The 27,975-nt window shown below is 39.4% G+C and overlaps 1 protein-coding gene across 1 annotated transcript; it reads left to right on the forward strand.

Annotated features, from left to right (window-relative positions):
• Positions 1 to 1,782: 1,782 nt before the first annotated feature.
• LOC148658653 (solute carrier family 26 member 9-like) lies at positions 1,783 to 27,515 on the forward strand. Its single transcript, XM_088640127.1, has 21 exons — positions 1,783 to 1,906; positions 3,360 to 3,489; positions 4,526 to 4,665; positions 5,663 to 5,773; positions 7,154 to 7,329; positions 8,677 to 8,841; positions 9,424 to 9,576; positions 10,749 to 10,831; positions 11,269 to 11,416; positions 12,078 to 12,191; positions 12,752 to 12,829; positions 13,576 to 13,671; positions 14,770 to 14,876; positions 15,538 to 15,607; positions 15,920 to 16,012; positions 16,630 to 16,761; positions 17,327 to 17,581; positions 20,791 to 20,845; positions 21,917 to 22,056; positions 23,253 to 23,315; positions 25,018 to 27,515. The coding sequence occupies exons 2-21, from the start codon at positions 3,365 to 3,367 to the stop codon at positions 25,027 to 25,029; spliced, it is 2,316 nt and encodes a 771-aa protein (XP_088496253.1). The 5' UTR covers positions 1,783 to 1,906; positions 3,360 to 3,364; the 3' UTR covers positions 25,030 to 27,515.
• Positions 27,516 to 27,975: the final 460 nt, after the last annotated feature.

Genomic DNA, 27,975 nt, shown 5'->3' on the forward strand with positions numbered 1-27,975 from the left:
CATCTTTAAGCTCAACATTTTTCATTTCTGATTTATAATTTATGTTTATGTTATCTGCATAACACGTTTGTACATTAAATACTATTCTTCTGACGACCTCACCTCAAGCATTTGAGCATTTACCTTTTATCTGCACTATTTTCTATCATTTAACCAGTTCTCAGTCCAAAGACATTTGAAAATTAATCTTTATGAGTAGTTTTTGCAAAAACCTTCTAAAAATCTCAACTTTAACCTCATACAGTGCTCTGTTTGCAGTTAAGCTAGACCTGTCTTTAAAAAGGGTTACAAACACCTAGAATCCCATTGACATATAGATCATTCTATAGTTTGTCAAATAATCCATCCATCCATTTTCTAACCCTTCGTCCAATTCAGGGTCACAGAGGAGCTAGAGCCTATCCCAGCAAGCAACGGGCGCAAGACAAGCTACACTCTGGATGGGACAATAGTCTGTTACAGGGGACACACAGACAAAAATAGACATACACACTCACAGTTTTGGGCCAATTTTCCCAGCAGCCAATTAACTTACCAGCATGTCTCTGGACTGTGCAACAGGTGCTCTCTTGTGAGCACAAAGGGTCCCAATCCTACTGTGAGAGAGGAGGAAACTCAGTTGAACTGGCAGCCCAGTATGTGATCTCCTGTCACAGCCTGAGGAACAGTGAGTCTGTCTCCCAGTAATGCTCAATATGTTCACAGTATATGTAAATATTTTATGATATGTCTTTCTTGTAAATGTCTGTAATACAGTATGCATGTAGATTTTATTTTAGTTTTAGTTTTGTTTCCTGTTAATTTGATTATTTTTATTTCCTGTGGCAACACCGATTGTACCCATTAAATTGAATTGAATTGAAATGAAAAAAACACACCTTGGAGAGAGAAGTCAGGGAATCAAGAGAAAAGCTGACCTGTTTCTGGAGTGGTAAGGTGATGTCTGTGCGACCCAAGGCAGGTTTGATGTATGTCACATCAACTGCAAAGAACGATACAGGATCGACAGGATGTGGCTTGAAAATCCCTGCACCATCTCTCAGCTATAAAGGAGATAGGCTTATTGGATTCTTGACTCGCATATCAAATGGGCTGTGATTTATGATCTACTGTATGTAAAGCCAAATTTAAATGTCAATCTGTCATACATCGAGTCTTACGATAAAAGTGCCACATGTTCTACTCATTATCTCCTGCAATTATTGAGAAAACCCTGATATGTATGCAAAGCAAGAAAGTTTTTCACCATGCTTTCCTATTAGCAGTGTTAAAATTCACTCTGAGGCTTTCAGCCACAAGGTGTCAGTTCAGCTCAAAGTCAGCAATTCCACATCATTGTGTAGTCAAGACAGGTTAAGAATATTGTACTACAATGTGAGTCTGTACTGTGAGGAACTTGCATTTGGAGTTTAATCTGTAATCACATTTCTCTCCGTCTTTACTACCATTAAACCTTTATTTCAAATTATTATTCATTTAAATTTACTTGCTGTGAATTTTACTTGAATTCACTCATCATTTTGTGCTTTTCCTTACGTGTTAAGAATTATACATACTTTTTCCTTTCCTCCGTAATTCATTCCTCAGATCAGGAGCGGAGGTAACTTTGAGGCACAGCTGTTTAGTGGTCCGAAATGATGAAAAGCAGCAAAAAGCAAAATAATGCATCCCATTGTTTGGAAAGAATTATGAGAGCGGCTACACTACAGGTGATGTGGCTTCTTTCGGGTTTTCTGTAACCAAATCAGATCGGGCGGGGTGTTTAACTCCCTCCCCTGTACAGCTAAAAGGCCAAGTCAGCTGCCTCCTTGTGTGAAATCAATAATTAACACTCCTGAGAGCACAGCCTACAGACAGGCATCAGAATAGAAGTACTTGACCTGCTCCACTTCTCTCTTTTAGAAGGGTAAGCTGTTACGTTTTTCCTTGCTTCTCTGGCTTATGAATTAATATATAAATCTAATAATGTCCAAAGGGTTTTATTTAAAACAATTTCTTCATGTTTTATTGCATTCAATTTCAGTAGCGCAATATAAAAAATCAATAGATGAACAAATGCATACATTAATCTTATTGTTTCGGGGGGGGGGGGGGGATTTAATAGTGTGCCTTCACATACATTGTGTTGATGTTTTTGCCATTGATATGGAGTACTTGGCTCTATATTTTCATCTGTCAGACATATTTTTAAACCTTTTCTCAGTAATATTGCCGTGGTTTAAAATCGCTAATTCCATTACGATTTTTAAAACAAATTTCCAAACATTGCTTCAAAGCTTATGTTTGAAATACTTTTTGAATTGTGTAGGTGACCGGGGTGATTGGGTGTGATTAAATGTGAGTGTGTGAGTTCTGGGAACCGTGCCGTATACTGGTACGCTCTATGTAGTACCTGGTCATCTGAAGGTTAGATAAAAGTATGGACTGTTATAGGCAATGAGAGGCTTGGCATGGAATACTTGCAATACTGCCAACACTGTGATATTTCAGACTACACCAATGTTTCACGTGAAAAAAAAAATAGTTTCCTGTGTAGTAGAGTCAAAGCATGGTGTTCAACTGGGAAAAGGTGAATACCTATGAATCCACCATTAGAAATATTAAGCCAGAATATCTATCCATCCAATTTCTAATCCCTTCACCAAAGTCGGGTTCGCATGTCTATCCTACCAAGCAATGGGCATGCCAGGGCCAATTTTCCCAAAAGCCAATTTACCTACACAAATACAAATGCCACGCAGACACCACCCCAGGTCTGGAATTGAACCAAGGACCCCAGACCCATGAGGCAGCAAATGCTAACCACTGTCTCACAGTGCCACTTCAGTATAAAAAAATGAAAGATTAAAGTACAAAATGCTTCCATTATGTACAGAATGTCAAATCAATTCCTTTTGAAATTGAAAGTGCACTGTAACTCAGATTGGAGAAAAAAAATGTACAGTCCATAGCAGAGTCACATCACCGGGCCACAGCTTATCCTGATTTCCACAGCTTTAAGCAGACTGAAGAGCACATGAATCCCAGGCTGGATGGGACCCCTGTTAACCACAGGGATGACCCCAACAATGCTGGTCCCCATTTATACAGGTGGGGGACTGGAGCAACGGAGGTACAGGACCTCACTCAAGGGTACAGCAGCAGTGTCTGCAGTAGGGACTTGAACCCACAACCCGCCAATCATGAGTCCAAAGGCTTACCTACTACACCCTGCTATTCCACTATACTGGATGAAAGTGCCATAAAATGGGGAAAAAAGCTGGTTCTTGTCTTCCTGTCCTGGGTGGGGGCGGCCATTGTAGCCAGTGTCACCCTTTCCAGCCTCCCCCTTGGATTTTGATTGGCTGGTGAATCCTCAGGGGTCATGTATCAACAACGCCCGCGCTACGTGATCGGGAGGCCAGCCTATTCCCTGCGTAGCTTTGATGAGGATTTCGACAAGAAGAGCCGAAGCTTCCCAGCAGCAGAGAAAGTGAAGAAACTCTTCAGGTATGGGGCTCCTCTTCATGCTAGCCCTCCATCGGGTACACTGAAGGTTACCAAGACCAAGGGCCACCCCCCTTGCTGGCTTGTAGATCCCTTTGTTAAGTTATTGGCCTCACCCACCCCACCCTTTCAATCGGCCTTCTGTCCTGTCCTTGCCATCCATTCACATCTTCATCCTGCCTCGCAGTCACACCCCCTGGCCTGGAGCACATCACCAGTAACCTTAGTGCAGTCAACACTTCTCATCCACCATCTCCCTCTCTCTCTACCTGCCTCCTTCTGCCTGCTCCACATTCAATTCACTTCACCTCAAAGTGTCTTAATGGCCAGGTTTTGTTTAAGTACATTTTTATCGATAGGTCCAGAGCAAGCAGAAGAGTAGAAATTACAACATATAATAATATAATTCCATGCCAGATAACTGAGATGTTACAAATATTACTGTAGATGGACATTAAAAAGGCAATATTCTAATATTCATATTTGTATTTGTAGAGTATATTCATGTTGATATCAATTCAATATTAATAATATTGATTTAATTCTTGTGGAGTGATATTAATATTTATATATTTATAGTACTTTGTGAACATGCATATTATTGTCGGAGGCACGGATACTTTGTATACGTGACCATGTAACAAGCTGTAATGAATTCAACTGCTGTTTCTGTGTGTTTCTTTGGGATTACACTTGGTTTGGTTTCTGTGCTTGTCAATCTGGGGTGCCTGCTAACTAGTCAATCTTGCCTGTGTGTCATCTGTCATTGTCCAGGCTCACACTTGCCACACAGAAGCATATCTCTGTATTTCCAGGTCTGTCTGTGCTGGCACCTCTTACTTCACATTCTCCAGTATTTCCCACACTAAACTCCACTCAGAAATCCCATTACCAGAAGGAGAAAAACACGATGTAAAAGATCCAGTCACAGTTGTAGTGGTCATTGAAAAACTAAAGAAGAACTAAATGGAAGAGAAATTAGGAAAAAATTAGATTTGTTTTCTGCACCTAACAGAACAGTCTTACTTGTCTTTGCCAGGTGTTCCGGGTCTTGTCTGAAAGCTCTGGCCCTCAGACACTTCCCCATCCTTAGCTGGCTGCCCAAGTACAAAGTGAAGCAGAACCTCCTTGTGGATGTCATCAGTGGAGTCAGTGCAGGCACCATACAGGTTCCACAGGGTCAGTTTGAGCTTGTGAATATGTAATAATCATAATAACCATAATAATCATAATAATCATAATAATCATAATAATTGCTTACACTTATATAGCGCTTTTCTGGACACTCCACTCAAAGCACTTTACAGGTAATGGGGACTCCCCTCCACCACCACCAATGTGCAGCATCCACCTATGTAGTCCAAGGGGGCACAACACTGGTAACTGAGAGCTACAGACCAATCTAGGTCTCTAAGAACCATGATCTACGATAGGCTTGTTGTAAAAAAAAATGTATTTAATCAAACAAGCTGTTAGATCAACCAGTAAAAACTCTAGTGGAATGAAAACTAGAATTAGAACCTATTGCCCTTCAGGACTGGAGTTGAGGGAACCACATGTACTGTACTTTTGTCAAAAACACAGAGTTACAAAAGTCGCAATGAGAGCTCTTTCTCTTCACTTAATATTTTCAACACATTATATTTCCCACTATCAAGGCCTTTTTTCTCATGACACAACTCAATATAACTAAACAAGTTAAGTTGCAATTCTTCCACTATTGACCTATGAGTTTATCAAATAATACATCAGTTTGTATATTATTGTACATTTGTTTATCTATTATCATTCAGATCATATCATTACATTACTGAAGTTGGAGAATATACAAAGAAGCGCAATACCTAATACCTAAGCAAATTAAATGTTGTGAAAGTCAAATCGCATTATAACAAATGACCAATACTTCATTACGAAGAGTTCTCCTTGAAAGTACTGAGCAAACACACATTCCACTTCTCTGAGTTTTGATTCAGAGGAAGAGTTCCAAGTACTTCTAGGGGAACAGATTTACTGAAAGAAGATGATTAGTTAACTGTTAATCTCTAACATGATTAAATGAGATTGTATAGCCCAAGACCTGAAAAGTCCAGAGCTGAGATCCTTTCCATTCGAAATGTTTCTGATCTAGTCTTGTTTCTGATTGAGATATGAACATTGAACATGTCATTCACAGGTATGGCTTTTGCCCTGCTGGCGAACCTGCCTCCGGTCAACGGCCTCTACTCCTCTTTCTTCCCACTCATCCCATACTTCTTCATGGGCACTGCCCACCAAATGGTGCCAGGTAAAATGTTCTCCTTGGAGGAGCAAAATAGAACCTCCGTTCAGACACAGAAGATCAAATGTGTGTCTCTCCCTTCTCTCCCTTAATTCCCATTTATCTTGGACACCCAGACAGGTGTGTACTTAAATTTTGTTAGTACTGCAGGAATGTCAAAACCCCAGTGGGAGGAGTTACACCTACTGATACCATGTAATCACGAGATTCATTGTAACTATTTCACAGACTTTTCTATTTTTTTTTCTGCAGTTCTTATTTAACATTGTCATAATGCAATATTCATGGGGAGCAAGGCTGTCTGCACAGCCACAGCACAATGTTGGAAATTGCTTGATATCAGAGGTAAAACAGAAGAATTTCCACAGTCTGTAAATGTATCTTTGTTACATTGATATAGGTGCCCAGCAGTGGTTAGTATTTGGATTAGGGAATTGAATATTGCAAATAAAGACATTCCCACAAAATATGTGTGGGTTATTAAAATTTCTGCCTTCAAAAACCTTACGTATCCACTTAAATGTCCCTTAAATCCACTTACATTTGTGAACTATCATCGATAGTATCGTAAGAAGCTAGTCATTGTTAAATTCTGGAAATAGCTCCCATTCTCTTTGTCCATTATTTTAAATAGGAATATTCTGTGTGCCTATATATGATATTTCTGGATAATCACAGTGGCCTTATTGCAGCTTAAATGCAGTTGGCACTGTGCTGTGAGTCTCTGCATTGCCCCACCATGAATCATTGGATCCTGGCCCATCTTGATATTATTGATATGTAACTTCAACTGCTAGGATGCATGGTGCCAGTGGGAGTGTGGAGCTCTGTTGCTGATGCAATGAGAGTCCTGTTGCAGCAGACTCCAGTGTAGCTGTATGACTGTTTTGTAGGGTTAAATAGAAACTTGTGGGGTTGGAGTACGGTTATTCTTGTTTTTATTTTTTTATTGTATATTATTGTGTTTAGGAAATTAAATTCACTAAAAGACCCACCTTCATATGTACAAGATATTTGTACAATAAATTGAAAAATGAAAAAAAAACCATTGAATGCTTTTGCAGATTTCTGAGTGCAATACTGTATAGTACAACAAAAGGAGCAATAAGGAGCCCAGTGTTGGGAGCAGTGAGAAAATCTTTATCAGTAAGACTTTATTTGGACTGACTGAGGTTGACTAGGAATGTTGATGCCCCTTTTCCAGTACTGTGCAATTAAATTCAACTTGGGAAAACATCTCAGAGCATGCAGTCACTCTGTTTGTGAACCTGGAGAATTCTGGTACACCTGCACTGCTGTACCTAATACTGAGCCGGTCATGTGTGAGGGCTCCCTTCTGTAATGGTCTACTGCGTGTGAAATTTGAAAAGAGCTCCTTCTCTGCAGGCACGTTTGCAGTGCTCAGCATCATGGTGGGGATGGTGTGCTTAGATCTAGCGCCCAATTCCCAGTATGAGCACTTCAATGCCACCCTCAACAGCACAGTGCTGGATGAGGCAAAGATGAACGCCGCCCGACTGCACATCTCAGGAACACTGGCCTGCCTGACAGCACTCATACAGGTAATCATTTACTGCTCATCAATTTCAAGCTAGCCATTCGTCTTAAAATGTAAAGATGAATTTCTCCTAACCGTGACAAGATTCTTTTAATTGAAATTTTAACTTGTAAATTAAGGGTGAAACCTTTGATACCTTCTCTCTTAAGGATTGGAAATGTGTGTGTCTTCCAATGTAGATTTTACTGTCTCAGATCATTTCTGCATTTTTTTCAGGCTACTTTGCCATGTTACTTTTTTAATTGCCTTATATTACCATTTACATTGAAGACCACTGTGTGAAATATGACATGGTGAATGTCCTCCTTTGCATCCTTTTGTTATATTCTTTCTTGTGTTCCTAAACTTCTGCATAATCCTATGCAAGCATACCCTGTAATGTAACATGAGGACAACATTTAAGGCCCCTGATCAGGTAAAAAAAATTCCTTCTCGATGATAAAGTGCTTTATAAATCTAACTGGGGCAGTGTGGAAAAATGGCTAAGAATGCATTAATTTCTATTGTGTGGTGAGTCCAGACCCTCAATGTGGACAATGCTGTTGTAGTAGAGAATCTTAAGAGGAGAAGATTGAGTGCACCAGTGCATCTGGCTGCACAAACAGGCAACAACATTGCTGGAGGGTTATCCTGACATGACCTAATATCATATCCAATGAGACACTTCATGCCACAGAATCCGAGATAACCTCTGGAATACTGAGTCAGTACGCCCACGAATGACTTTGTTCATGAAGTTTGTCTGTTTAGTCAACTGATAATCAAATCAACCAAATCAACTGTTTAATCAAATGTATCTGTTTAATCATGAATTTACCTGTTTAACCAACCGGAATGTGGAGCAAAACATAAATCTGACACATATCAAATGGGACAATGGGAAACATGTTCCCGTGGAAACCAATGCAATAAAAACACTGGTGAGCGTGAAACTGGTGCTTTGCAGTCATCATTGTGTCCATGTGGACTTATCACCAGTGACATCACCAGCGCCTTCCATCAACCGTGCTGTCATCCACAGGTGTTTACCATGGTCTCATCTGCATCTTTATCAAATACCCTTGCTCTATGTCTGCATGGTTATACTTTATATTAAGTGAAAATACCTAATACATAAAGTCCAGACAATGTTCTAATGCTGCACTTAGGCAAAGAAAGTAATTATTTTGCTTATGACTTGCTTCTATTGTTTTTTTTGTGTTTTTTCTTGCTAAAGTTGCATGCTTAAAACGATTCTGTTACTTTTGAAATAAAGGACCAAACAACTTTAAGAATCCCCCCTATTTGCTAACCAGATAAAGATAAAGACTGGTTGTGATTGTCTCTCACTTTCTGCTCCCTGCCTGTGCAGATGGGCCTGGGGCTGATGCAGTTTGGCTTTGTAGCAATCTACCTGTCCGAATCCTTCGTCAGGGGCTTCATGACGGCTGCTGGGCTGCAGATCCTCATCTCTGTCCTCAAATACATCTTTGGCATCTATGTGCCCCCTTACAGTGGACCCCTGGCTGTCATCTACGTGAGTCTGTCTATATCTACATTCACTATGTGGCCTGTCATCCAGTCTCTTTGACCTCATGCCTTAACCCCACACAGATAGCATCTACTTAGTCTTTATTAATGTTTATTTGACTGTTGTCTGGTTGATTTCTGACAATCTGCAATATCTCTGAGAAGCACAAGGCAGAACTGCCACCAGTTTCCCTCTGCCGAGAACCATCACCAGACCTCAAACTGATGGAACATACTGTTTGGTTTGCTTCTACATACTATAGCATCACCCTCATCCTAACCTCAAGTAATGTCAAAAGGTCTCTGAATGTTTAACATTGTGATAGGACTCAGTGTGCTGAGCAGGTTACAGAAGTGATGTCATCCTCTGAAATCTCGACAGTGTAAAACTCCTAGGGAGTGGAGCTGGGCATGCTTGGAGCCCACAAGAGACCAGGATCAAATCCCAGCAGTGACGTGCAGAAGCCCAGAACCTTTTTATGTGGACCTACATTTTTTAGGTCAATGAGTATGAGAAATATTTGAAGGGGAATATTTTGAGAGTTTATAAAATGCACATCTGCGGATAACAGGCCTGTGTGTCTCCTAGACTCTGGTGGATATCTGCTGTGGGCTTCACAAGACCAACATAGCTTCCCTGATCTTTGCGATAGTCAGCAGCGTGGCTCTCATCGTGGTGAAGGAGCTCAACGCACGATTCCGACACAAGATACCTTTCCCCATTCCCATGGAGATCATTATCGTGAGTAAAAGGACAGAGGACACTCACAAGGCTTCTCACAGGGAAGCTTCTACCTTTTACCATACAACAGTTGCAATGAGCATCATTACTCAACACAGCTGATGACATAAATGAAGTGTCAGCCTTGTATTCTTGTATTAGTTAGAAAGGACACGGTTTGCAATATACGATGCTTTGACTACACTGCACTTCTTCTGGCTGTTGTACAGATGTCACTGAAACAGTTGTTTCCACTCAATTTATCAACTCATCAGCTGGTACAAAACAATATATTTATTTATTTTGACAAAAGTCCATTCATTTAAATTGGGATTAAATTGCTTATGGTATAGTAACCATCAAAATAGTCTAAGGATATACAGTTTCTTTCTGAATAGACCCTACTGAAGGCTAGTGAGGCAAAATCATTGCATTTACTCCTAGTCAGTAAAAAAAAATGGATCTTTGTCATAGTGATGTTTTCATAGTATTTTGGCACTTTTACTATGGATTTAATTTAAATGTGTTATGTCTCCATAGGTATGCTACCCTTGCATTTTACTGCACATTACCACAGGAATACAATGTGATTTGAAACTTATGATACACTTACAGTACATACTGTATGTATAGTGGGAATGAAAAGATGGTGGAGAATGAATTGAATGAACAAGATTACATGTAATGTGAAATTATTTTTTTCTATGCTTTGAATGGACTATAATTGGTTCATGGCTTTTTGAACATGCCTAGTGTAGCTCATATGGTTTTTTCTAGTGAATAATAATAAGATAATAATTAGGTATAACAATTTGTTTTAAGTAGTGTTTACCATAGTATGCTACAGAACTCTTGGTTCACTGTGTTAAAATCATAGGAAAACAAAACAAAAATGCAAAGTCACAGTAAATGCAGAAAAATACGATGTTAAGTACACCATGCAAACATTTCCCTGGGGCCTTAATGAAGGATTAAATTCTGAAGAATATTTGTATAAAATAATGTATAATACAAACATACAAGAAACGTTTTCTTTTTTCAACTTGTATTTATTTTTTAGTTCCCCATTTACCGGTCGTGTGAAGGCTGCTGATTTTAAATTGCTGGATTTGTACCTTAATGCAGATGGCCAGTCACCCTGTGAGGCCGATACTGTGTCCATTGTGTCCATTAATCTCCCTCTGCTCTCTCAGGTGGTTGTAGCCACAGCCATCTCTGGGCCTCTGGACATGCCACAGAAATATCACATGGACATTGTGGGGCACATCCCTGCGGGGTGAGACTGATTGACTCTCATTTCTTCACAGACAGACTCTATACTAGATTTAACTAGATTTTTTATTGCCTTCCCTTGCTGTACATTTTCTTGGAAACACTTTAGGTTCTGAATAATGAACTCAATTATGGAAACTCCATAAAGGCTTATGTGACCTAGAGACCAGTTAGTATAATGCAACTTAATTGACAGTTTTGCATCATGCTCACATTAGACTTGGACAATATAATGGATGCTGTTAATTTAGAGGATGTTAAATGATATAAGGATAGTTCAATCAACAATGGTACAAAATAACTGTAAGTATCCTGAATAGGCCTATTGTGTTTATTTTCTCCTTAATGATTCGAAGACTTTACTTTAAAATTCACTTCACTTGTACTGTAGCAAACATGATCACTTCTTACAACTGATTCCCTTGCACCCCAACCCTCCAGGTTCCCAGCTCCCATCATCCCTGAGGTGAGCCAGTGGGGGGACATGATCGGCACCGCCTTCTCTCTCGCCATCGTTGGGTACGTGATCAACCTGGCCATGGGGAGAACGCTGGCGGCCAAGAATGGCTACGACGTTGACCCCAACCAGGTACACGCTGTCGGCCAGGGAACTCTAATCGAGATCGCACCCACGCTCTTTGCAGTGTCTCAAGATCCAGTGCAGGTTTATGTGTGAGATCACCGGCGCTGACCTCCTAATGCTAGTTATTGTAACAGATTGTGTTTCGTTGCCTCAGACCGTTTAATGACAAAAGTTACTGCTATCTGGGCCTCTTCAGTGACAGAAGAGAGGTTGTTTTCTGGACTCCAGAGATTTTCTCGTTCTAATATGTGTCGTGCTGTTTGTCAGCTGTGGCCTGTAAATCAGTGGCACCAGTGCGCTTGTGTGACTGTGAGCAAGAGCTGTATTGCCCTTCCAGCTGATGCCTTAACTCTACCGCAGGATCTTGGGAGGAAAAGAAATCAAGAGGTCCTGCGGCACTGAGCTGATAACGGATGCCCCTGGGGACAATAAAAAGGAAAACTGGTCCTTGATTGTTCGCTGTAGCATAATTAACTAGCACAGAATCGCCACTTCTTAAAGAATGCAAGTGTCATTTGTTGGGTCAGCTGGAGTTCAATTAATATCAGTTAAACAATTTATGTAATATTTGTAGTGGTGGAAAGAAAGTGAGTTGAAGTCTCCTGTCCCTTGAATTTCGTTCACACCACTTCTTTCAAGCAGTCCTTTGAATTCTCTTTTTGTGCAGGAAATGCTGGCTCTTGGCTGCAGTAACTTCCTGGGGTCGTTTTTTAAGATCCATGTCATCTGCTGCGCCTTGTCGGTCACGCTGGCTGTGGACAGCGCCGGGGGCAGCTCACAGGTGAGCCCCAGAAAGAGCCTTTTAAATCCACACCCCGTTGTGCTCTTTGAGCTCTTTCCTTCTTTCAGTTCCCAATATGGGGCTCCTTAGTCTCCGGGGAGGAGGGGCAGACTCTACATTTTCTTCTTCCCAGCCCTTATCAGATCTAAAGTGTCAGTCAGCTTTTTCAAATCACGTCCTAAAATGTCCTTTTGCTCTTTACCTTTTAATTCTGTTTAATTTCTGAATGCCTGCCGCTTTTGTTTTGTTACATCTTGAATCGAACTACCAGGAAAGGCATTATATAAAATTAAGGCTAAGCCTATTATGTTATCTAACACATTTTCTAACCCACTGAAATAAACATACTTTAAAAATGGAGGTTAAGATCTTGTGGGGGATAATATATTCCCAATTACAAGGAAACAACAGATGTGGTATGATAAATGTTGTTAAATATTTGTATTAATTTGGTCCTTATTGACTTAATAAGTGCTTGTCTACCACTGTATAATTATACCACTGTATAACTGTGGTGTAACAAAGTGATTCCTGATTTAATTATTTGGTTCCTCCCACAGTTTGCCAGTTTGTGTGTGATGTTGGTGGTGATGGTGACAATGTTGGCATTAGGAGCGTACCTCAAGCCACTGCCCAAGGTAGGACCAGAACCACTTGTAAAAGCACTTTAATTCCTAAAAGGAGTACTGTGAAGATTCTCCTTATAATATTTGACTTTTATAAAATTGAGAGTACTGTGGAATGCTGGGTAAAGCATGACTAAACATAAAAAACTCCGACAGAAGATTAAGCACATTATGTAACAAGCATGGAAAAGCACATTAGGCTGCTGAAGGAAACAAGATATCATATCCAGAAGCCCTTTATGTATTTTAAACAGTCACTCAAGATAGGGATAGTACACATTGCACTGGAGAATTGCTAATTTAACTAGGTAATTATAGACCAAAACATATGACTTCTAGTACATGTACTGTAATGTTATGAAACACTTGTTAGAACTAAACTAGAGCCAATGTAACAGCTTCCTTCAAGAAACAGCTAGATTAGATCCAGGATAGATTAGCTACTGCATAACTACCAGACAGGACCAAATGGCCTCCTCTCATTTGGAAAACAAAAAATTTCATACATATTTGTGTTAAGTTTTAATATGAATTAGAGCGGATAAAGTTTTAAGAACAAGCAAAAATCTGTGAGATCACAAACGTCACATGAGGAACTTTTCTAATAATAGAGCAAGTAGAAATATATCTTATTTTTGATGTATTTGCACTTGTATTAAAAATATTCACATCCTATGAGCCATTTGCTAATTAATGTAATTAAGGTGTGATGAGCGCAGTTCAATATGAATGCCTGCCTCTTCCCTGTGTCCCTGTAGTCTGTGCTGGGAGCTCTCATTGCAGTCAATCTCAAGAACACTCTTCTACAGCTCACAGACCCGTACTACCTCTGGAAAAAGAACAAGCTGGACTGTGTGAGTGATACACATATAATTACCTCATAGATGAAGGGACTCCTTAGCCACAGCTTATCTTCCACTTCGTAGTTTTAATTTACTGCCGAATGAGACAGGTCAGAATTTGTTAACTCGTTTCAGTGTTGTAAAAAGTTTTTAACATCTAAGCCTTATAAATTAAGTGCTTAAATGCTAGAATTCTTTCCTGATAGCATGTGCTATGGTTATCATAAGATGACGCACACAGTTTCATTGAAGAAGGGTGGGACATTTTGGGAGTAAGATAAATTAAATTTGATAGCTTAGTTTGGGCACGTTCAAAGCTTTTTTTTCCCAGTGATCATTCTGCTGTAGATCTGGAGAGTTAAGAACTACCACCTGTTTACAATTCTGCACTTGTACTGTTCTGAATGTGCACTTGTACTGTTCTGAATGCTGTACAGTACAGCAAAGTGTAAATAAAACGTGTTTTAATCATGTTTTAATGCAAAATCAAATCATTAACGCGTTCATGACATTCATGGCCCATTAAAAAGAGTTTGTGTGAAGTACTTCTAGATAGCTTTCCTTGAATCTTATCACATGTCAGTCACACTTGCCTTTGTCTGTGTTTACATGGCATTAAGTGTTTGAACAAGAGAGTCATAGTGCTGTTTTTCACCTTCGTATAAATGCTTACTGTATCAGATGCTAGGGTAGGCAACCTGCAGGAGTAAGCTTAGTTGTGTTAGTAGGCCAATACAAAGCCGTGCTTAAAAGTTCAAAATATGCAGAATGGAATAAGTAACTTAATCTTGTATAAGATCATCGTTGAGTAAGTACCAGCAGAGACAAATACCCCTCATTTGGAAGCCACATCCAAAATTTCTTCAATAAGGTGTACAACCTGTAAATATTTTCTAGAGCCACAGTACAGTGATGTGAGCTTTAGATGCCATTCCAACCTGATTTCACTCACAGATTCTTAGGTAGGCAGCCTGGAATAGATAATGAGATAATGGAGATGATGAATAGATTTTTTGACCGTGGATGGCAAAGAGGTTTAAAGCAGTCAAGGCTTGGACACAGGAGAGAGCATGTCTCTCTCTCTTTTCCCTCCCCTCTCTTTCTCTGCAGTCTGTCTGGGTTGTGAGCTTCCTCGCCACTTTCTTCCTCAGCCTGCCCTATGGAGTGGCCATCGGGGTGGCCTTCTCAGTACTGGTGGTGATCTTCCAGACACAGTTGTGAGTGCATTTGAATTGTCATTAAGAATTTTAGTATTTTCAATGCTATATGGAATATGCATTCCATCCTGATGTATTTCTGATCCTAAAATACAGACAGTGGTGTCCTCAGATTCTTCAGAAACTATCTCCTCTTGCTACTGATTGCTGGCTCTTATATAACCATCCATCCATTTTCCAAATGCTTCATCCACTTCAGCGTAGTGGGGGAGTTGGAGTCTATCCCAGCAAACAACGCACGCAAGGCAGGATACACCCTGGACAGGATACCAATCCATCATGTGACACATAAACACTGACACACCCACACTCCCACCAGGGCCAATTTTGCCAGAAGCCAATTATCCTACCTGTATGTCTTTTGGACTGTGGGAGAAAACTGGAGCATCTGGAGGAAACCCACAAGAAACATTATGAGAAGATACAAACTCCACACAAATGGCACGCCAGGAATGAAACCTGGGGCCTCAGCACTGCCAGACAGAAATGCTAAGGCTAGTAGGAGGCCACCTGGGAGTAGTGCTGATGGGAAGGATAAGATAAGAAGATTATTACATATACAGCATATATAGTATTCAGATATGCTGACTGACTACTACCTGATACAAAAAGGAGCAGACGATAAAGATGTAAAGAGGAGTCTTTCTGTGTGCCCTTACAGCCGAAATGGTTCAGAACTGGGACAGGTCCTGGACACAGATCTCTACAAGAACCCTAAAGTGTACAGCAAGGTAGGAAGAAAGAGCATTGAAACAATACAGTCTGTCGGGTATTTATGTAGTGAACTGCAACATAATGAATGTTTTGTGAGAGACTCCAGTCACAATATACCAACAACTGTCTGAGTTTATTTCTAGTTTGCAAAAGGAGCTCATCATAAAAACAACACAAGATGAGTTTTCCTTAACTATTTGAAAATTGCTGTTAGCTTGCAGCTTCACACAACGTTCTCAACATTCATCAATTAAACAGTGTTTTTGCTTTGATATGAGGGGCTTCTTTATTCTCCCATGCTTGATCAAAATGACTATTCATTCTTGCAGGTGAAATACATCGAAGGGGTGAAAATTGTTAACTATTGCTCTCCTCTCTACTTTGCGAATGCAGAAATATTCCGCCGAAAAGTCATCAAAAAGGTAAAAACAGGTTTCCTGATTAATAATTGAAACATGCAAAGTTTAGAGTTTGGCCACAGTTCTCTTTCTGGTGGCAACAGCACAGAAAGGCTAGATGCTGTTCAGTACAAAGATTGTGCTGCTCTTAATGACAGATTATCAAAGAAAGAGAATCTCTAAAAAGGTGAATCTCTTTGAGTTATGTGGCACTCCCTCCACCCACGTTCCACATCCTCTTTATCCAATGGATCCTGACCCAGCAGACACAAGGGCAAGACAGGATACGTCCTGGATCAGATGCCAGTCGATTCCAGGGCTCTAACATACAGATACACATAGGAACAACTCAGAGGTACCACTTACCTATATATGGCTACCATTGTCCAAATAAAGAAAGACAAAAAATGTACACCTCTGTGAAACCAAATAAAAGAACAACCTCTTAGACGTTTGTCCCATTTCACTCCAATATATACTGTATTATTTTGTACAAGTTTCCCTTTATGAGAAATCCATGGTGGGTCTTACAGCAAATTAAGGCTTGTGGCTGAAAGTGAATGATTTTTATTTCATGCCATGTATTACCATGTACAGTATGCCAGTACTGTTCCTGTATTGTTTTACATGTGTTTCGACAGACAGGGTTGGACCCTGGGAAAATGCTCCTTGCCAGGAAAAAATTCCTCAAGAAGCAACAACAGGAGATGAAAGATCAGAAAAAAGAGGAGAAGAAGTGGAAGAGGAGTTCTCTGGTCAGCATGAAAAACCAGGTGCGGATAGCCAGGGAGAAGAGGGGTCCCCCAGTCTAGGCAGGGTTAACCTTCTTGTCATCAGGTGGGATCTACATGACCACAGGAAGCTTTGAGAGCACACTGAACAAAAAAGAAAGCAAAAATTTCGCAAGATCTCAAAAAGGCAGGCCACAAAAGTTGCATGTTGAAGAATGGCACTCGGATAGGCAGAATATACCACTTAATGGCCAAACAATTATAGTACTCTGATAGATGTGTCGAGTTGAGGGCTTCGTGCTCATGTCTGAGATGTTGTCTCTCAGCAAAGTATGTTTCAGTCAGAGCAAGCCTGAAAATACCACACCTTCCCATCAACAGCTATTATCAACAGCTTTTCCCAATGTTATCTTATTTTGCTACAGCTTTGCAATGTTTCATGCTAAAATTTTCCTGGGATATATCGAGGTGCAAGCAAGTTCATTCAGTCACAGGCAGACCATGTTAAAACCATGTTAATCATAGGGATGAGGTGAGAGAAGACATCATAGGATACAGTCTGTTCCTGGGTGCTGCTCGAAACTACCTTTCATTTTCTCTCACACAGACCACCTCATTGCAGCAGCTACAGAATGACTTTGACAATGTCGGCTCCACCAAAGGCAGCAAGCTGGAAGACGGCCTGTCCCCGACCTACGTCAATTTTAACTGCAGTGTGATAGAACTGAATGAGCCAGGCCCACATGACTCACATCTCCCTCCAATCCCGGTGCTTCCCCCACCCCCGCCTTTCCACACCCTGATTCTGGACCTAGCAGGAGTGTGCTTCATCGACCTCATGGGCATTAAAGTCCTCACCAAGGTGCTGGCTTCCCCGTCCTCCCTCTGTTCCAACACATCGCCACACACAGACAGGATCTCACTGGGGCTAGAATGAGTCTCTACTGAGCTCAAGGAATTTTCGATACATGTACAGCCAGTTTGAAACAGTTACTTCGCTGTATTTACCTCCTCAAAAATATCTAGTGGGCAGGTGTGAATAGACTTGGCTAATCATCACAGCCACTTACACTGCACAGACAGAAAGTGTGGACCTCCTCCACATGCTCTCCTCTGGCGCACCTCTGTCAGAATTGTTCAACATATGACATGAGGTGAACCCCACAGGGCCTTATAGGAAAGTTAGCAGCTACTGGAGGAGGAGCATATCTCTCACTGACAAAACTGGACATTTCCAGGTGTCCGGCTCCTAGGAGTCACTGTTGAGCAGAAAGCTGAAAATATCCAGACTGAATGCCTCCTTTCTCCCCACCCTAGTAGGACTCTGACAGTTTTGTGCTGCCACATGGCGGGTCTTGGTCATGGCTGGCTAATGACACAGCCTACTGAGACACCTGGAGTACAGGGCTCAACAAGCACTCCATGCCAGCGCCTTTACCAGCTCGGCCTTCAGAGCTGGTCAGAGCTTCAGTCAGAGCTCCTTTATCTTTATAACAGCAATATTAAAGTCTCTTTAAGGTATTTGCTCTTCAAAGTTTTCTAAAGGATCCTAATGTGTATTTTTAGTGTAACAACAGGCCTAAAATTGATAGCAGTATTGTAACTTTAATAATATAAAATTTAATTTTCATTTGCCGATTTTTACCAATTATGTCAAAGGCAACTTATAATAGAAGGAACAATTGATTCTTTAAACAACCTTCAGATGTTTTGTCATACATATGAGTGAGATCAATTTAATCTTAAAAATTCATTCCTTGATCAGTTAATCAGTTCAATTGACAGAGGAAACAACTACAGTCCATGCAGGTATGCTTGGTATGGGTTGTAATGTAAGAGACATTCAGATGGCTCTTATATCAAGTAATGAAGATGTGTTACATGCGGGAAGTCTATACGACATTGACCAACACTGACAAGATCCTGTGGGAGAGCTTTCCCATGATGCTGCAAACTCACTATTGAACACTATAACCCAACACATCCCATTAGAGTTTCACCGGGTTCATATGGAGGCTGATCCAATGCTTGAATGTTGTGCGAATGAGGAAATGCCTGGCTCTGTGAGTTGAACCATATCGTGTCTTTGGCTGTCATGTTGCAATATTAAGTGTTAAGAGAACTAGCTACTAGATGTTCTCCAGATAACTCCTGGCAGTGAGATGATTGGAACTGAGCTTTAATTGCACCCTATAGTGCCCTATTACTCCTCCACAATACCGGTCTTGCTAAATTAAACAGCACTGTGCTAATCGCCATTGATAGACATGGAGTTATCAGCAAAGCCCAGATCAAATCTCACTTCATCACAGAAAATGACATCATTTTATGTGATATGATCAACAGTACCTCCCTTCGCTGCCCCATACTACCGTGTAAATTGTGACTAATGAGTAAGGATTTGCTTTGTATCCCTATCTACAATGCTACTCACTGTAGTTCTGTGAAACCGATTGCAAAAGTGTTGAAGAGGAATGCCAGAAAACGGTAAAATAAAGTATCTTTGAGATAAAAATCAGAAACATTTAGATGACGAATGGGAAATAGTTGATGTTTTAAAATGGATATTTAACTTATGTTTTTACCAAAGAAGAAACTGACAACACTGAGGAAATAAAAAGTTCTATATGAAATAGGATAGCCTTGAAGTGTTAAAGGAAGTAGCAATATGTGAGATAAACACATGTTGAGGACCTGATGGTATTTTACCAATTATACGTAAGGCAACAAGAGATGCTGTTCGTAGTACATGAACAAAACTACTCCAATAGTCAGTCAAGACAGACATTGTGTGCATTGATTGAAAAATTGCTAGCGTGGTGCTCAAAACTATACGAAGTAAATTTAGACCAATAAACAGAGTTCTATTTTGTGCTTGGCTAATATAATTTCTAATAAAACAGCAGAAGAGGACGTAAACCAAGCATGTGATGATATATGTAGATTTTCTAAAAAATTTGAGATTATCATAAAATAATACAGTCAAATTATAAGGTGTCAGTGTAAAAGGAAATGTATCCATTTGGGTTGAGAACTGGCTAACAGATATAAAGCAGTGCCTATAAAGAGTTAATGCTCAAAATGGGGAGAGATCATAAGTGGAGTACCACAGGGATCTGTGTTAGCGCCACTTCCTTATTTATTTCAGTAATCTAGGTTGTGGCATTGTTTGTAAACTAATTACATTTACAGATGACACCAAAATTGGAGTACTAGTAAACATTGTATATTCTACAAAGAAAAATCTAAGGGATATACAGTAGATAGAATTCTAGACAAAATATAAATTAAGAATCTTTTTTAGATTTAGGGAACCAATGAGTGGGAAGAAGCTGCTTATGAGAAGACTTTGGTGTGATGTTGATTTCCATTTTGTACACCATGTGCAATAAAAAAAACGGAAATGGAAGATACTGCATTTAAAATAAATTGTATATAGTTAAAAATGTAGAGTTAGAATTAGCTTCCTGTTCAGAGGGAAGAACTAAGCACAGCACAACATAAAGACTCGCTTTTCTTTTCTCCCCTGTTTGCCGCCTTGTCTCTCTCTCTCTGTCGAGAATTTAGTGTGTTTGTGTAGTCTGTCTGACTGATCTCTGGCTCTGTCTCTCTGTGCATTGTAGTTGCACCAGCTGGTCCTGAAGACAGGCAGAGCAGCATACACTAATACACTTTCCCTTAACACCTGTAAAACAAACAATGGAGGCATTAGAACATGCCAACTGAAGCACAAGTTTCCAGGCGATGTTAATAATCTAAACACAACCAAAGAGAAATTGTGGCTCACAGATAAAAAACAAAAACAAATAAAATGTTAACTTGTTGCTTGTTTTGTATTCATATTAAGAGGAAAAGTTTTATAGGTATCAAGACCTGTGAAAGACCTTCAGGATTCTGTACAAGTGAAAAAAAAGTATATTTGATTTTTCCTTGTACCTACTGTAGGTAGGTTCAGACCTTTGCAAACATTGGGAGTATATTGTTGAACAAAACCCCATTAAGGACAATGAGAATGCACAGTAGATCTTTATTCACCAATGGTGTTCTCTTCCTTTTTATTTCTCTTTACAGATGAGCTCAAGCTATGAGAAGTTGGGTATCAGGTTGTACCTGGCGAATGTTCAAGGTAAGGTGTTTTTCTTGCTTTGGTGGTGGTTTTGTTGACATGAGGCCCGAAAACAGGGAAATCAGGAAATTTTCAGCCACAGGAATGAGTTTTCCTTTCTAATTGTTCAACGTGTGGGAATAAAAGTATTTTTTAAAGTTTACTATGCAACATCATGGAATTGTTTTTTTTTCTGTTTTACTGTTGAAGCTATACATTAGAAACATTGCTGTAAGGTGATGGAGGGGAAAATTTAGCAGCTGTCTTAATTGTCCAATCCTTCACCTGGATGGCTGATATGTCAGCAGGTTTTCAGTTCTACCTCTGCCCTCTGATTTTAACTAAACGTTCTTACTGCATATTGTCTAACATCTCTGTTTAAAAGTCTTTTCCAGTATTAAGGAATCAATTGATTGCAAGTGATCTAGATATCCTGTTTTAGAAAGGTTTAGACTACACTAGTCCTGGACTGGACAGCGTTGTTCTGTCACGCTTGTACGCACCTCTCATTCACAACTTTTCCAGTGTGAAGTCAACACAAGACTGTCAAAGCACAGAGCCACTTTTTCTCAAAACTATAGAGCTAGCAGGAAAAGGCAATGAAAGGTAGTATATATTTACGAGATAAGAATAAGTTTGCTTTATGATTGGACACAATCAGGTTTTTGTCTGACAGCATGCACTTTGTTTAACTTTGGAGAGTTATGTGATAATGAAGGGGTTACTCAATCTGAAAGTTAAAAGCTGTGCACTTTCTTTCTTCTTTGTGCTTTTCAAAGCCCTATTGCCATGCAAAACCCACATCAAAAAGTAATCACTTTCCTTTTTTGTTTTCATAATCTTTCTGTCACTGACTTCTTGCATGCTGCTTTTAAAGTTTCATAAGTTTTGTTTATAGTACATGCTTAAGAGTATAGCTACTAAAAGACGTCTGCAGTACTTCTGCTTCAGCATGTATTGTCTGCACATGAAACGGAGACATCTTATTAGACTTTAATACACCTGGGAGCTATGGCAGTCACACATTAAAAGCCCTGTTGTGCCTTGGCCTCACTCTCCTTGTTCATGGCTCTGTGTATGGCCACACTGTAGCTCAGGTGTACGAGGAGCTGGAGGCTGGAGGGGTGTTTGAAGAAGGAAGTTTGGACCCCAGTCATCTCTTTCTATCTGTTCATGATGCCATACTTTTCTCTCTGGACGAAGCACAGCACAGCACAAAAGACCTGGACAAGGTAGGACACATTCTAACACTCTTTATACTGGCGTGCTCTCACAAACCACAGTAAAGAGCAAAGTTAAGCATGAAATGGTGCAAAAGACTAGAAAAGACCAGTGGAATACACCCAGAAAGAACCAGCTGGGCAAAAACATATTATATTATTCAGTGTGCACATTAAAATTATCAAAAGCACATCCATTCAGTGTTTTTCTTTTGATTTGAGGACAGCTTCTTTGGAATTTGTTGATACATAAACCGATCAATTATAAGCAGCAAGCATATTGTGTTTTGGGGAGAGAAATTGGGTGTTGAACTAAATATTAACACCTGAAGAAAGAATCTATCTGAAATATTTTTCTTAAATATCACAAAGCATAGATATCCTGTCGCTGATTCTGTTTGTTGCTACTTGGAAATGGAAGTCACCATTGTGTGCTGACCTTACAGTGAACGTGTCAGGCCAAGCCAGGCCGGGCCGGGTTACAGTCTCATTTATTCCTTGAAGCCCACCTGAGTGGGTCTGTGTGTGGGGATGGCTGCTGTCCTTGGTGGCATGACACGGCCTTGACTCAGCGCCATGGAGTCCAGCCAGCTCAAACAGCAGTGCAGCGACTCCTCTGAACCGAAGTGCTGCTGCTTGTGGGAGAGACGCTGAGCAGCCAGTGACTGTCAGGGCACAATAAGCCCACTGTTGTGTCTCTGACTCATGTGTGCTTTTGTCCACAAACAATTCCTTTTTTTTTCGTTGTTATCTGTACCAGAGGATGTAAACTTTTGCGGCCTTGGAAAATGGAAATGGTGTTTAAGAAATCCAGGTCAAGTAAAAATCAGTACTGAGGTTACAAGTGACATTTGTTTTTCTTGGAAATTGGTTTTCTAAAAAGATTGTGTTCAGAATAAATTTACTCATCTCACTAAGACATTTGTTTAGAATGGAAAATGTCTCTAAAATCAGATGCAACCAAAACACCCAATGCTGGAAAAGGGAATGTTGGTCAAATGGAACACTGTTACAAATAAGTAACAAATATTGTCGCTTGCAAATACATAGAATGAAAGAAATTCAGACAGGTTAGAAAACCTCTTTAGATCTAGGAACAGTGCCTGAAACACCTTTAGGAAATGTACAAGTCATTTACTCATCTAATCTGTCATTCATCATTGAATTTTGTGAAGCAAACACTTTAAATGGGGTGTTCTGTTCTTCAGGGTGAGACGGAGAGGAAGGAGCTGGCCTGTGACATTGAGGAAGGGCAGACAGATTTGGAACAGGTAAGAGACAGTGTTCAGTCATCTTTTTTTTTGTTTTCAAGTCAGTCACAAATAACAAAGGGTACTTTTGTGAAAAGGCACATCATAGACTTCCAATTAGACAAGCAGAACTCTGTTACTGTACTGTGACCCACAGTTTGATCATAATACACTGTGAAAAAAGATCCTACTGAAAACACAGTATAATTCTTCTGAATAAGCTAAAAAGAAGACGTCCCTGTTTAGCTCACACTATTGAATGTCAGATCAGACTTGTGAAAAAAATTAACAGATTCATGCACTTCCACAAACCTTTTCTATTTATACTGTGAAATCATAATTTAAATATCGTTGGTCATGTAATGCAATTTTAAATAACGAACAAACATTTCCCTTTTGTTCTGAAGGTACAGAACTCTTTACAAGAGACATCAAAAATAAATAATTAGTTCTAGACTTGTACTGTAGCTGCAGTATGTAAATGTTACTTAGGTGCTTTAATTTGGGTTGTGCTGGTTTGAACTGAAGTGGTACAGTAAAGACAAAACGATATATTTTAACATGTCTTAATTGTTGTTTTGTCTCACGCTGTGCCTCTCGGATACTTAGACATGGATGTGTAGAATGTGTAGGATATCAAACGTCTATCACTTCTAATAAGTAGTGTTTTGTCAAGTAATATTTAACAGACATTCATATTCTGATGGAAATCCTTTTTAGATTATTCAAAAATATCCTCAAAGCAGCTCTATTCATTTTAAAGACTAGTTGGATGCATTTACATCATTCCTGTCATTAATCAAAGTGAAACACCTGCTTAACAAATCACAGTGCCGCCACACAGCTTTTACAGGATCTGTTACAGAACATGGTGGCCATGGTCACATTCATAATGCAACACTGTACAGCGCACCTGCTGAAAAGGGCAGTATTTAAAAACCCAAGGGGAATGTCTTGTTATTAAAATCAATTTATTTTATTTATTATCCAATGCTCGTTAATACTGCAGGCTATTTTACTGGACCAATTTGGAGTCAAATTAGTTTCTCAGGTGTACAAATGCCCGTGTTCCACCCAGAAACCGAACCCACAACCTTTCCATTCTAAGTTCAGAAGGCACTGCCTCACAACTTCTACCCCAGTTTGGGTAATTGCTGTCTCCAGATTTGGTGTCTTGAGAACAAAACAGTGATATTGTCATTCACATCATTTTAAATATAAATATACAACCACTAAAGGAAAAATAAAATATATAGATCACTGATTGTCAACCTAGGTCCGGGGATGCTCCATATCTGTTGTAATTAAGTTATTGGTTGAATTATGTCTTCAAGACCTCTGTTATAATAAAAAACTTGAAGATCATGTGGATGCTCAGATACAGGAGTAAAGATCACTGGTGTTAATTAAATTGTGGCTATGAGCTTACTCTGAGCTGTAGGTATTGCTCAGTTTTGTTTTTGTTCCTGTTTGCTTCTTTAGGTGACACTGGTGAACTGTCAGTAAATATTATAGTATAAATCCAAGGCAATGTATATTGTTAGAGGTCAGACAGTTTCGGGTTTTGTGATGGAAGTGTTTTCACACTGAAGCAAAAAGATAGCCCACACCCGTCTCAGGAGGATCTGAATGGTTGCAGCGGATTTGCACTTTTTGCATCTTTTATGGTAAGCTGAGTCAATTTAGCCACTCTCATATCAACGCCTTTCTTTGGTTTTGACAGGAAATGTTCTGAAGGGCGTCCAAGAACAGATGGCTTCTCAACTTCAGACCGACAAAGGGGGGTAGAAGGTTTGAGTAGGTGCTCAGTAAATGACCACACAACCCACCCTGCAGACTCTCACATGGACCTTATGCATGATGTTTGATTACTATAATCAATTATAGTATAAGCTCAAAAGACAAAACAATTTAGAAACTTGTGGCTTTGACTATATGCAAATCTGACTAAGTAACTCCCTACAAGCATTCTCTGCTTTTATTTCTTCACATATTAGCATGACACTTTTTGCAAAAACTATAGGGAGGGAGTACTGATAAATGGAATATATTAATATATAGAATACAATTGAAAGAATCTGTTCTATCCTGGCCATAAAGTGAAGTCACACAATTCTGTTAAATGCAATATGCATCTTAGTTCACTCAAGTAGTAGACACTTCCGCTGGAATACTGTTTATACAGAGACTTTTCCTGAAAGCTCAGTTTTCTTGTTTCTGCCTATTATAGGTTTAATTAGTGAAGTAGAATAACCTGGTGATATGTAATTAGCTTCTACATCTTTTCAGCCAGATCATGTTACTTTTCAAGCTCCACAAGGGTCTCCATATGCACATACAGTAGTATGCATGAACAAATTACTGTATCTTTTTTCTCACTGTACAACTGGCTGTCATTAGGAATTTGTCTAAGTGTGGTGGCAGCCCAGTTTGACCTACAACATGCAAATAAGTTATATGGCTTGCACTTTTACTTCTCTCTCAGAAGTTAGAAGAGGAAATCCAAAGATTGAGACCTCAGGCATTATCCCATCTTCAAAGACATTACTAATTGTATACATTCACACATGACCCTTTCACTCAGTGCATGAAGTTAGGAAAACTCTAATGCAGACACCCACCCAAGCTGTATCCATGCATACAGTATTTCAACTGCTTTCAGTTTGGTAAAGACCATACATTAAATTCTTGGGAATATTTTTACTTTGTTCAAAGAAACCAATGTATTTAAAAAGCTGTTAACTGTTAATGCTGTTAACTTGACCTGATTTACTGGGTGACACACACATCCCAGTTGTACAGTTTTGCTAGTCAAAATATAAATTATACGGTATTTTTGCAAGATGCTGTACATACGGTACCCTCTTATAGTATTGGGAGAGAAAAGTAAAAAATGTAACATTTGCTTTACAGTCAAGCAATTTGTGTTTGTGATCATGACATTAATATGAATGAACAAGTACAGATGTTTTATTTAGGGGGTAATTCTATGCATATATTTGATCACACCAGAACAAAAATATACTTTGTGTTCAACCCAGCAATTTTAGAGGTCATTCAAGTTTACTGTGTTTTGGATTGGCTCTTTCTCCTTGCCCTGCAATGAACAGGCATTTATTGATCCCAAAAAATGAAAGTTCCCCCCCATTTGGCAAGTATTCATATACTGTATATGATCATTGAAAAAATAAACTTTCAGACTCTACAAAATTCAAGATGATTAAACAGAACTTAGCAAAACAATTACAAAATAGGATAGAGGAATTTGAGTATTGAAGACTGGTACATTTATTTGTACTATATATTTTAACTACACAACATTAAGGGAAACATACACATATATCTTATTTTGCTCATCGCACTTCCTGAGATTTTGTGCAAACCGCTCTCTGGAGAGGATGTGTTTTTTACTGTTATTATTTAAATGGGTATCAGTTCTTGGGCTTTTTTCAGTTCATTGTGCAGGGAAAGAGGGAGAGTATTTGCTCTGTTAAGTACACTCAATCTCCACAGGGAGACATAAAGTAAGGAGCAGGCAGGTACTGAGATAGGAGAGGCCCTGCTCCTGATAAGGACTTCACACATTGCTAGATCCCAGCAGCACCACCAAGCAGCTGTGAAAAGCGAAAGTTCTTTAACACTTTCTTAGACTGCAGTTCTGCTGGACGCACTCTGTCTTTGACAAGAAACGCATGCAAACATCTAGACAACTGGAGGGCTTCGAAGGAGTCCTTCAGGCTGTGTAGTCTGACTGTACTCCCATTAAGACACCACATTTGCACTAAGAGAGATGTTGGCGTGCAGTTTTTGGTATCTGTAGAAGATTAATTTATTAAGATGTTAGTGAAGTATTTTAGAAATATGTTTTTTATATTTATGTTACATCTGTTTTTTTGTCATTTATGATAAAACGTATGCCAAGAATTTCTCCAAATATAATGCCTTTTAATTCTCATCAGTTGTAATAAAAGGCATCTCACACTTTCATACCCACAGCCACAATACTGTCTAAGGTTTTGTGTTGTCATAACCTCTGGATCTTCCAAAATCCAAAGGGTTTAAATAAATACAGTGTATTGAATTGTGATGCTGTTCTTGTGAATGTGAAGCCATACACTTCTTGTTCGTCTATGAGTTTTTTTTTCAATTGACAAACATTGTATTGTGTTTTCTGAACAAATATTGGTATGAATAAAATGCATTTGGCCTGCTCCCTCAAAACCAAGCTGGTCAGGGGTAATTCTCTGTTTTAAATTATTAATGTTGGTGGAAACCTGCAGTGAACTTTAAAAAGCTTTACACCATGTTTTTTATGCAGTTTGCAGATAGAACTACTGTATAGAGATACAGAACTTTTCCATGATCTTATTTGCTATAGCAGATATTATACTTTGATATTAACCTGCCAGTGCATAGTTTTGGGATAACAGGCCATATACTGCATACTAAATAAATGATGAGGGCTCTCTTGACTATTACGAATATTATATTTGTTATATACTTATCATCAACCATAAGGCCTGTTGGCTTTTGTCTGTATTTCTATTTGTGGTTTTATTTTGTTTCTGGGAAAGGAGTCTTCAGAAACAAAGGTCAGCTTCCCACCCCTAGTCTAGTTGTGTTGAAGGTCAACAACCACACACACAGGAGCAATGTCAGATTTAACAGTGGATCTTTTGAC

Source organism: Lepisosteus platostomus, chromosome 7 (assembly GCF_059453375.1).
Source record: "Lepisosteus platostomus isolate fLepPlt1 chromosome 7, fLepPlt1.hap1, whole genome shotgun sequence".
NCBI classification, from domain to species: domain Eukaryota; kingdom Metazoa; phylum Chordata; class Actinopteri; order Semionotiformes; family Lepisosteidae; genus Lepisosteus; species Lepisosteus platostomus.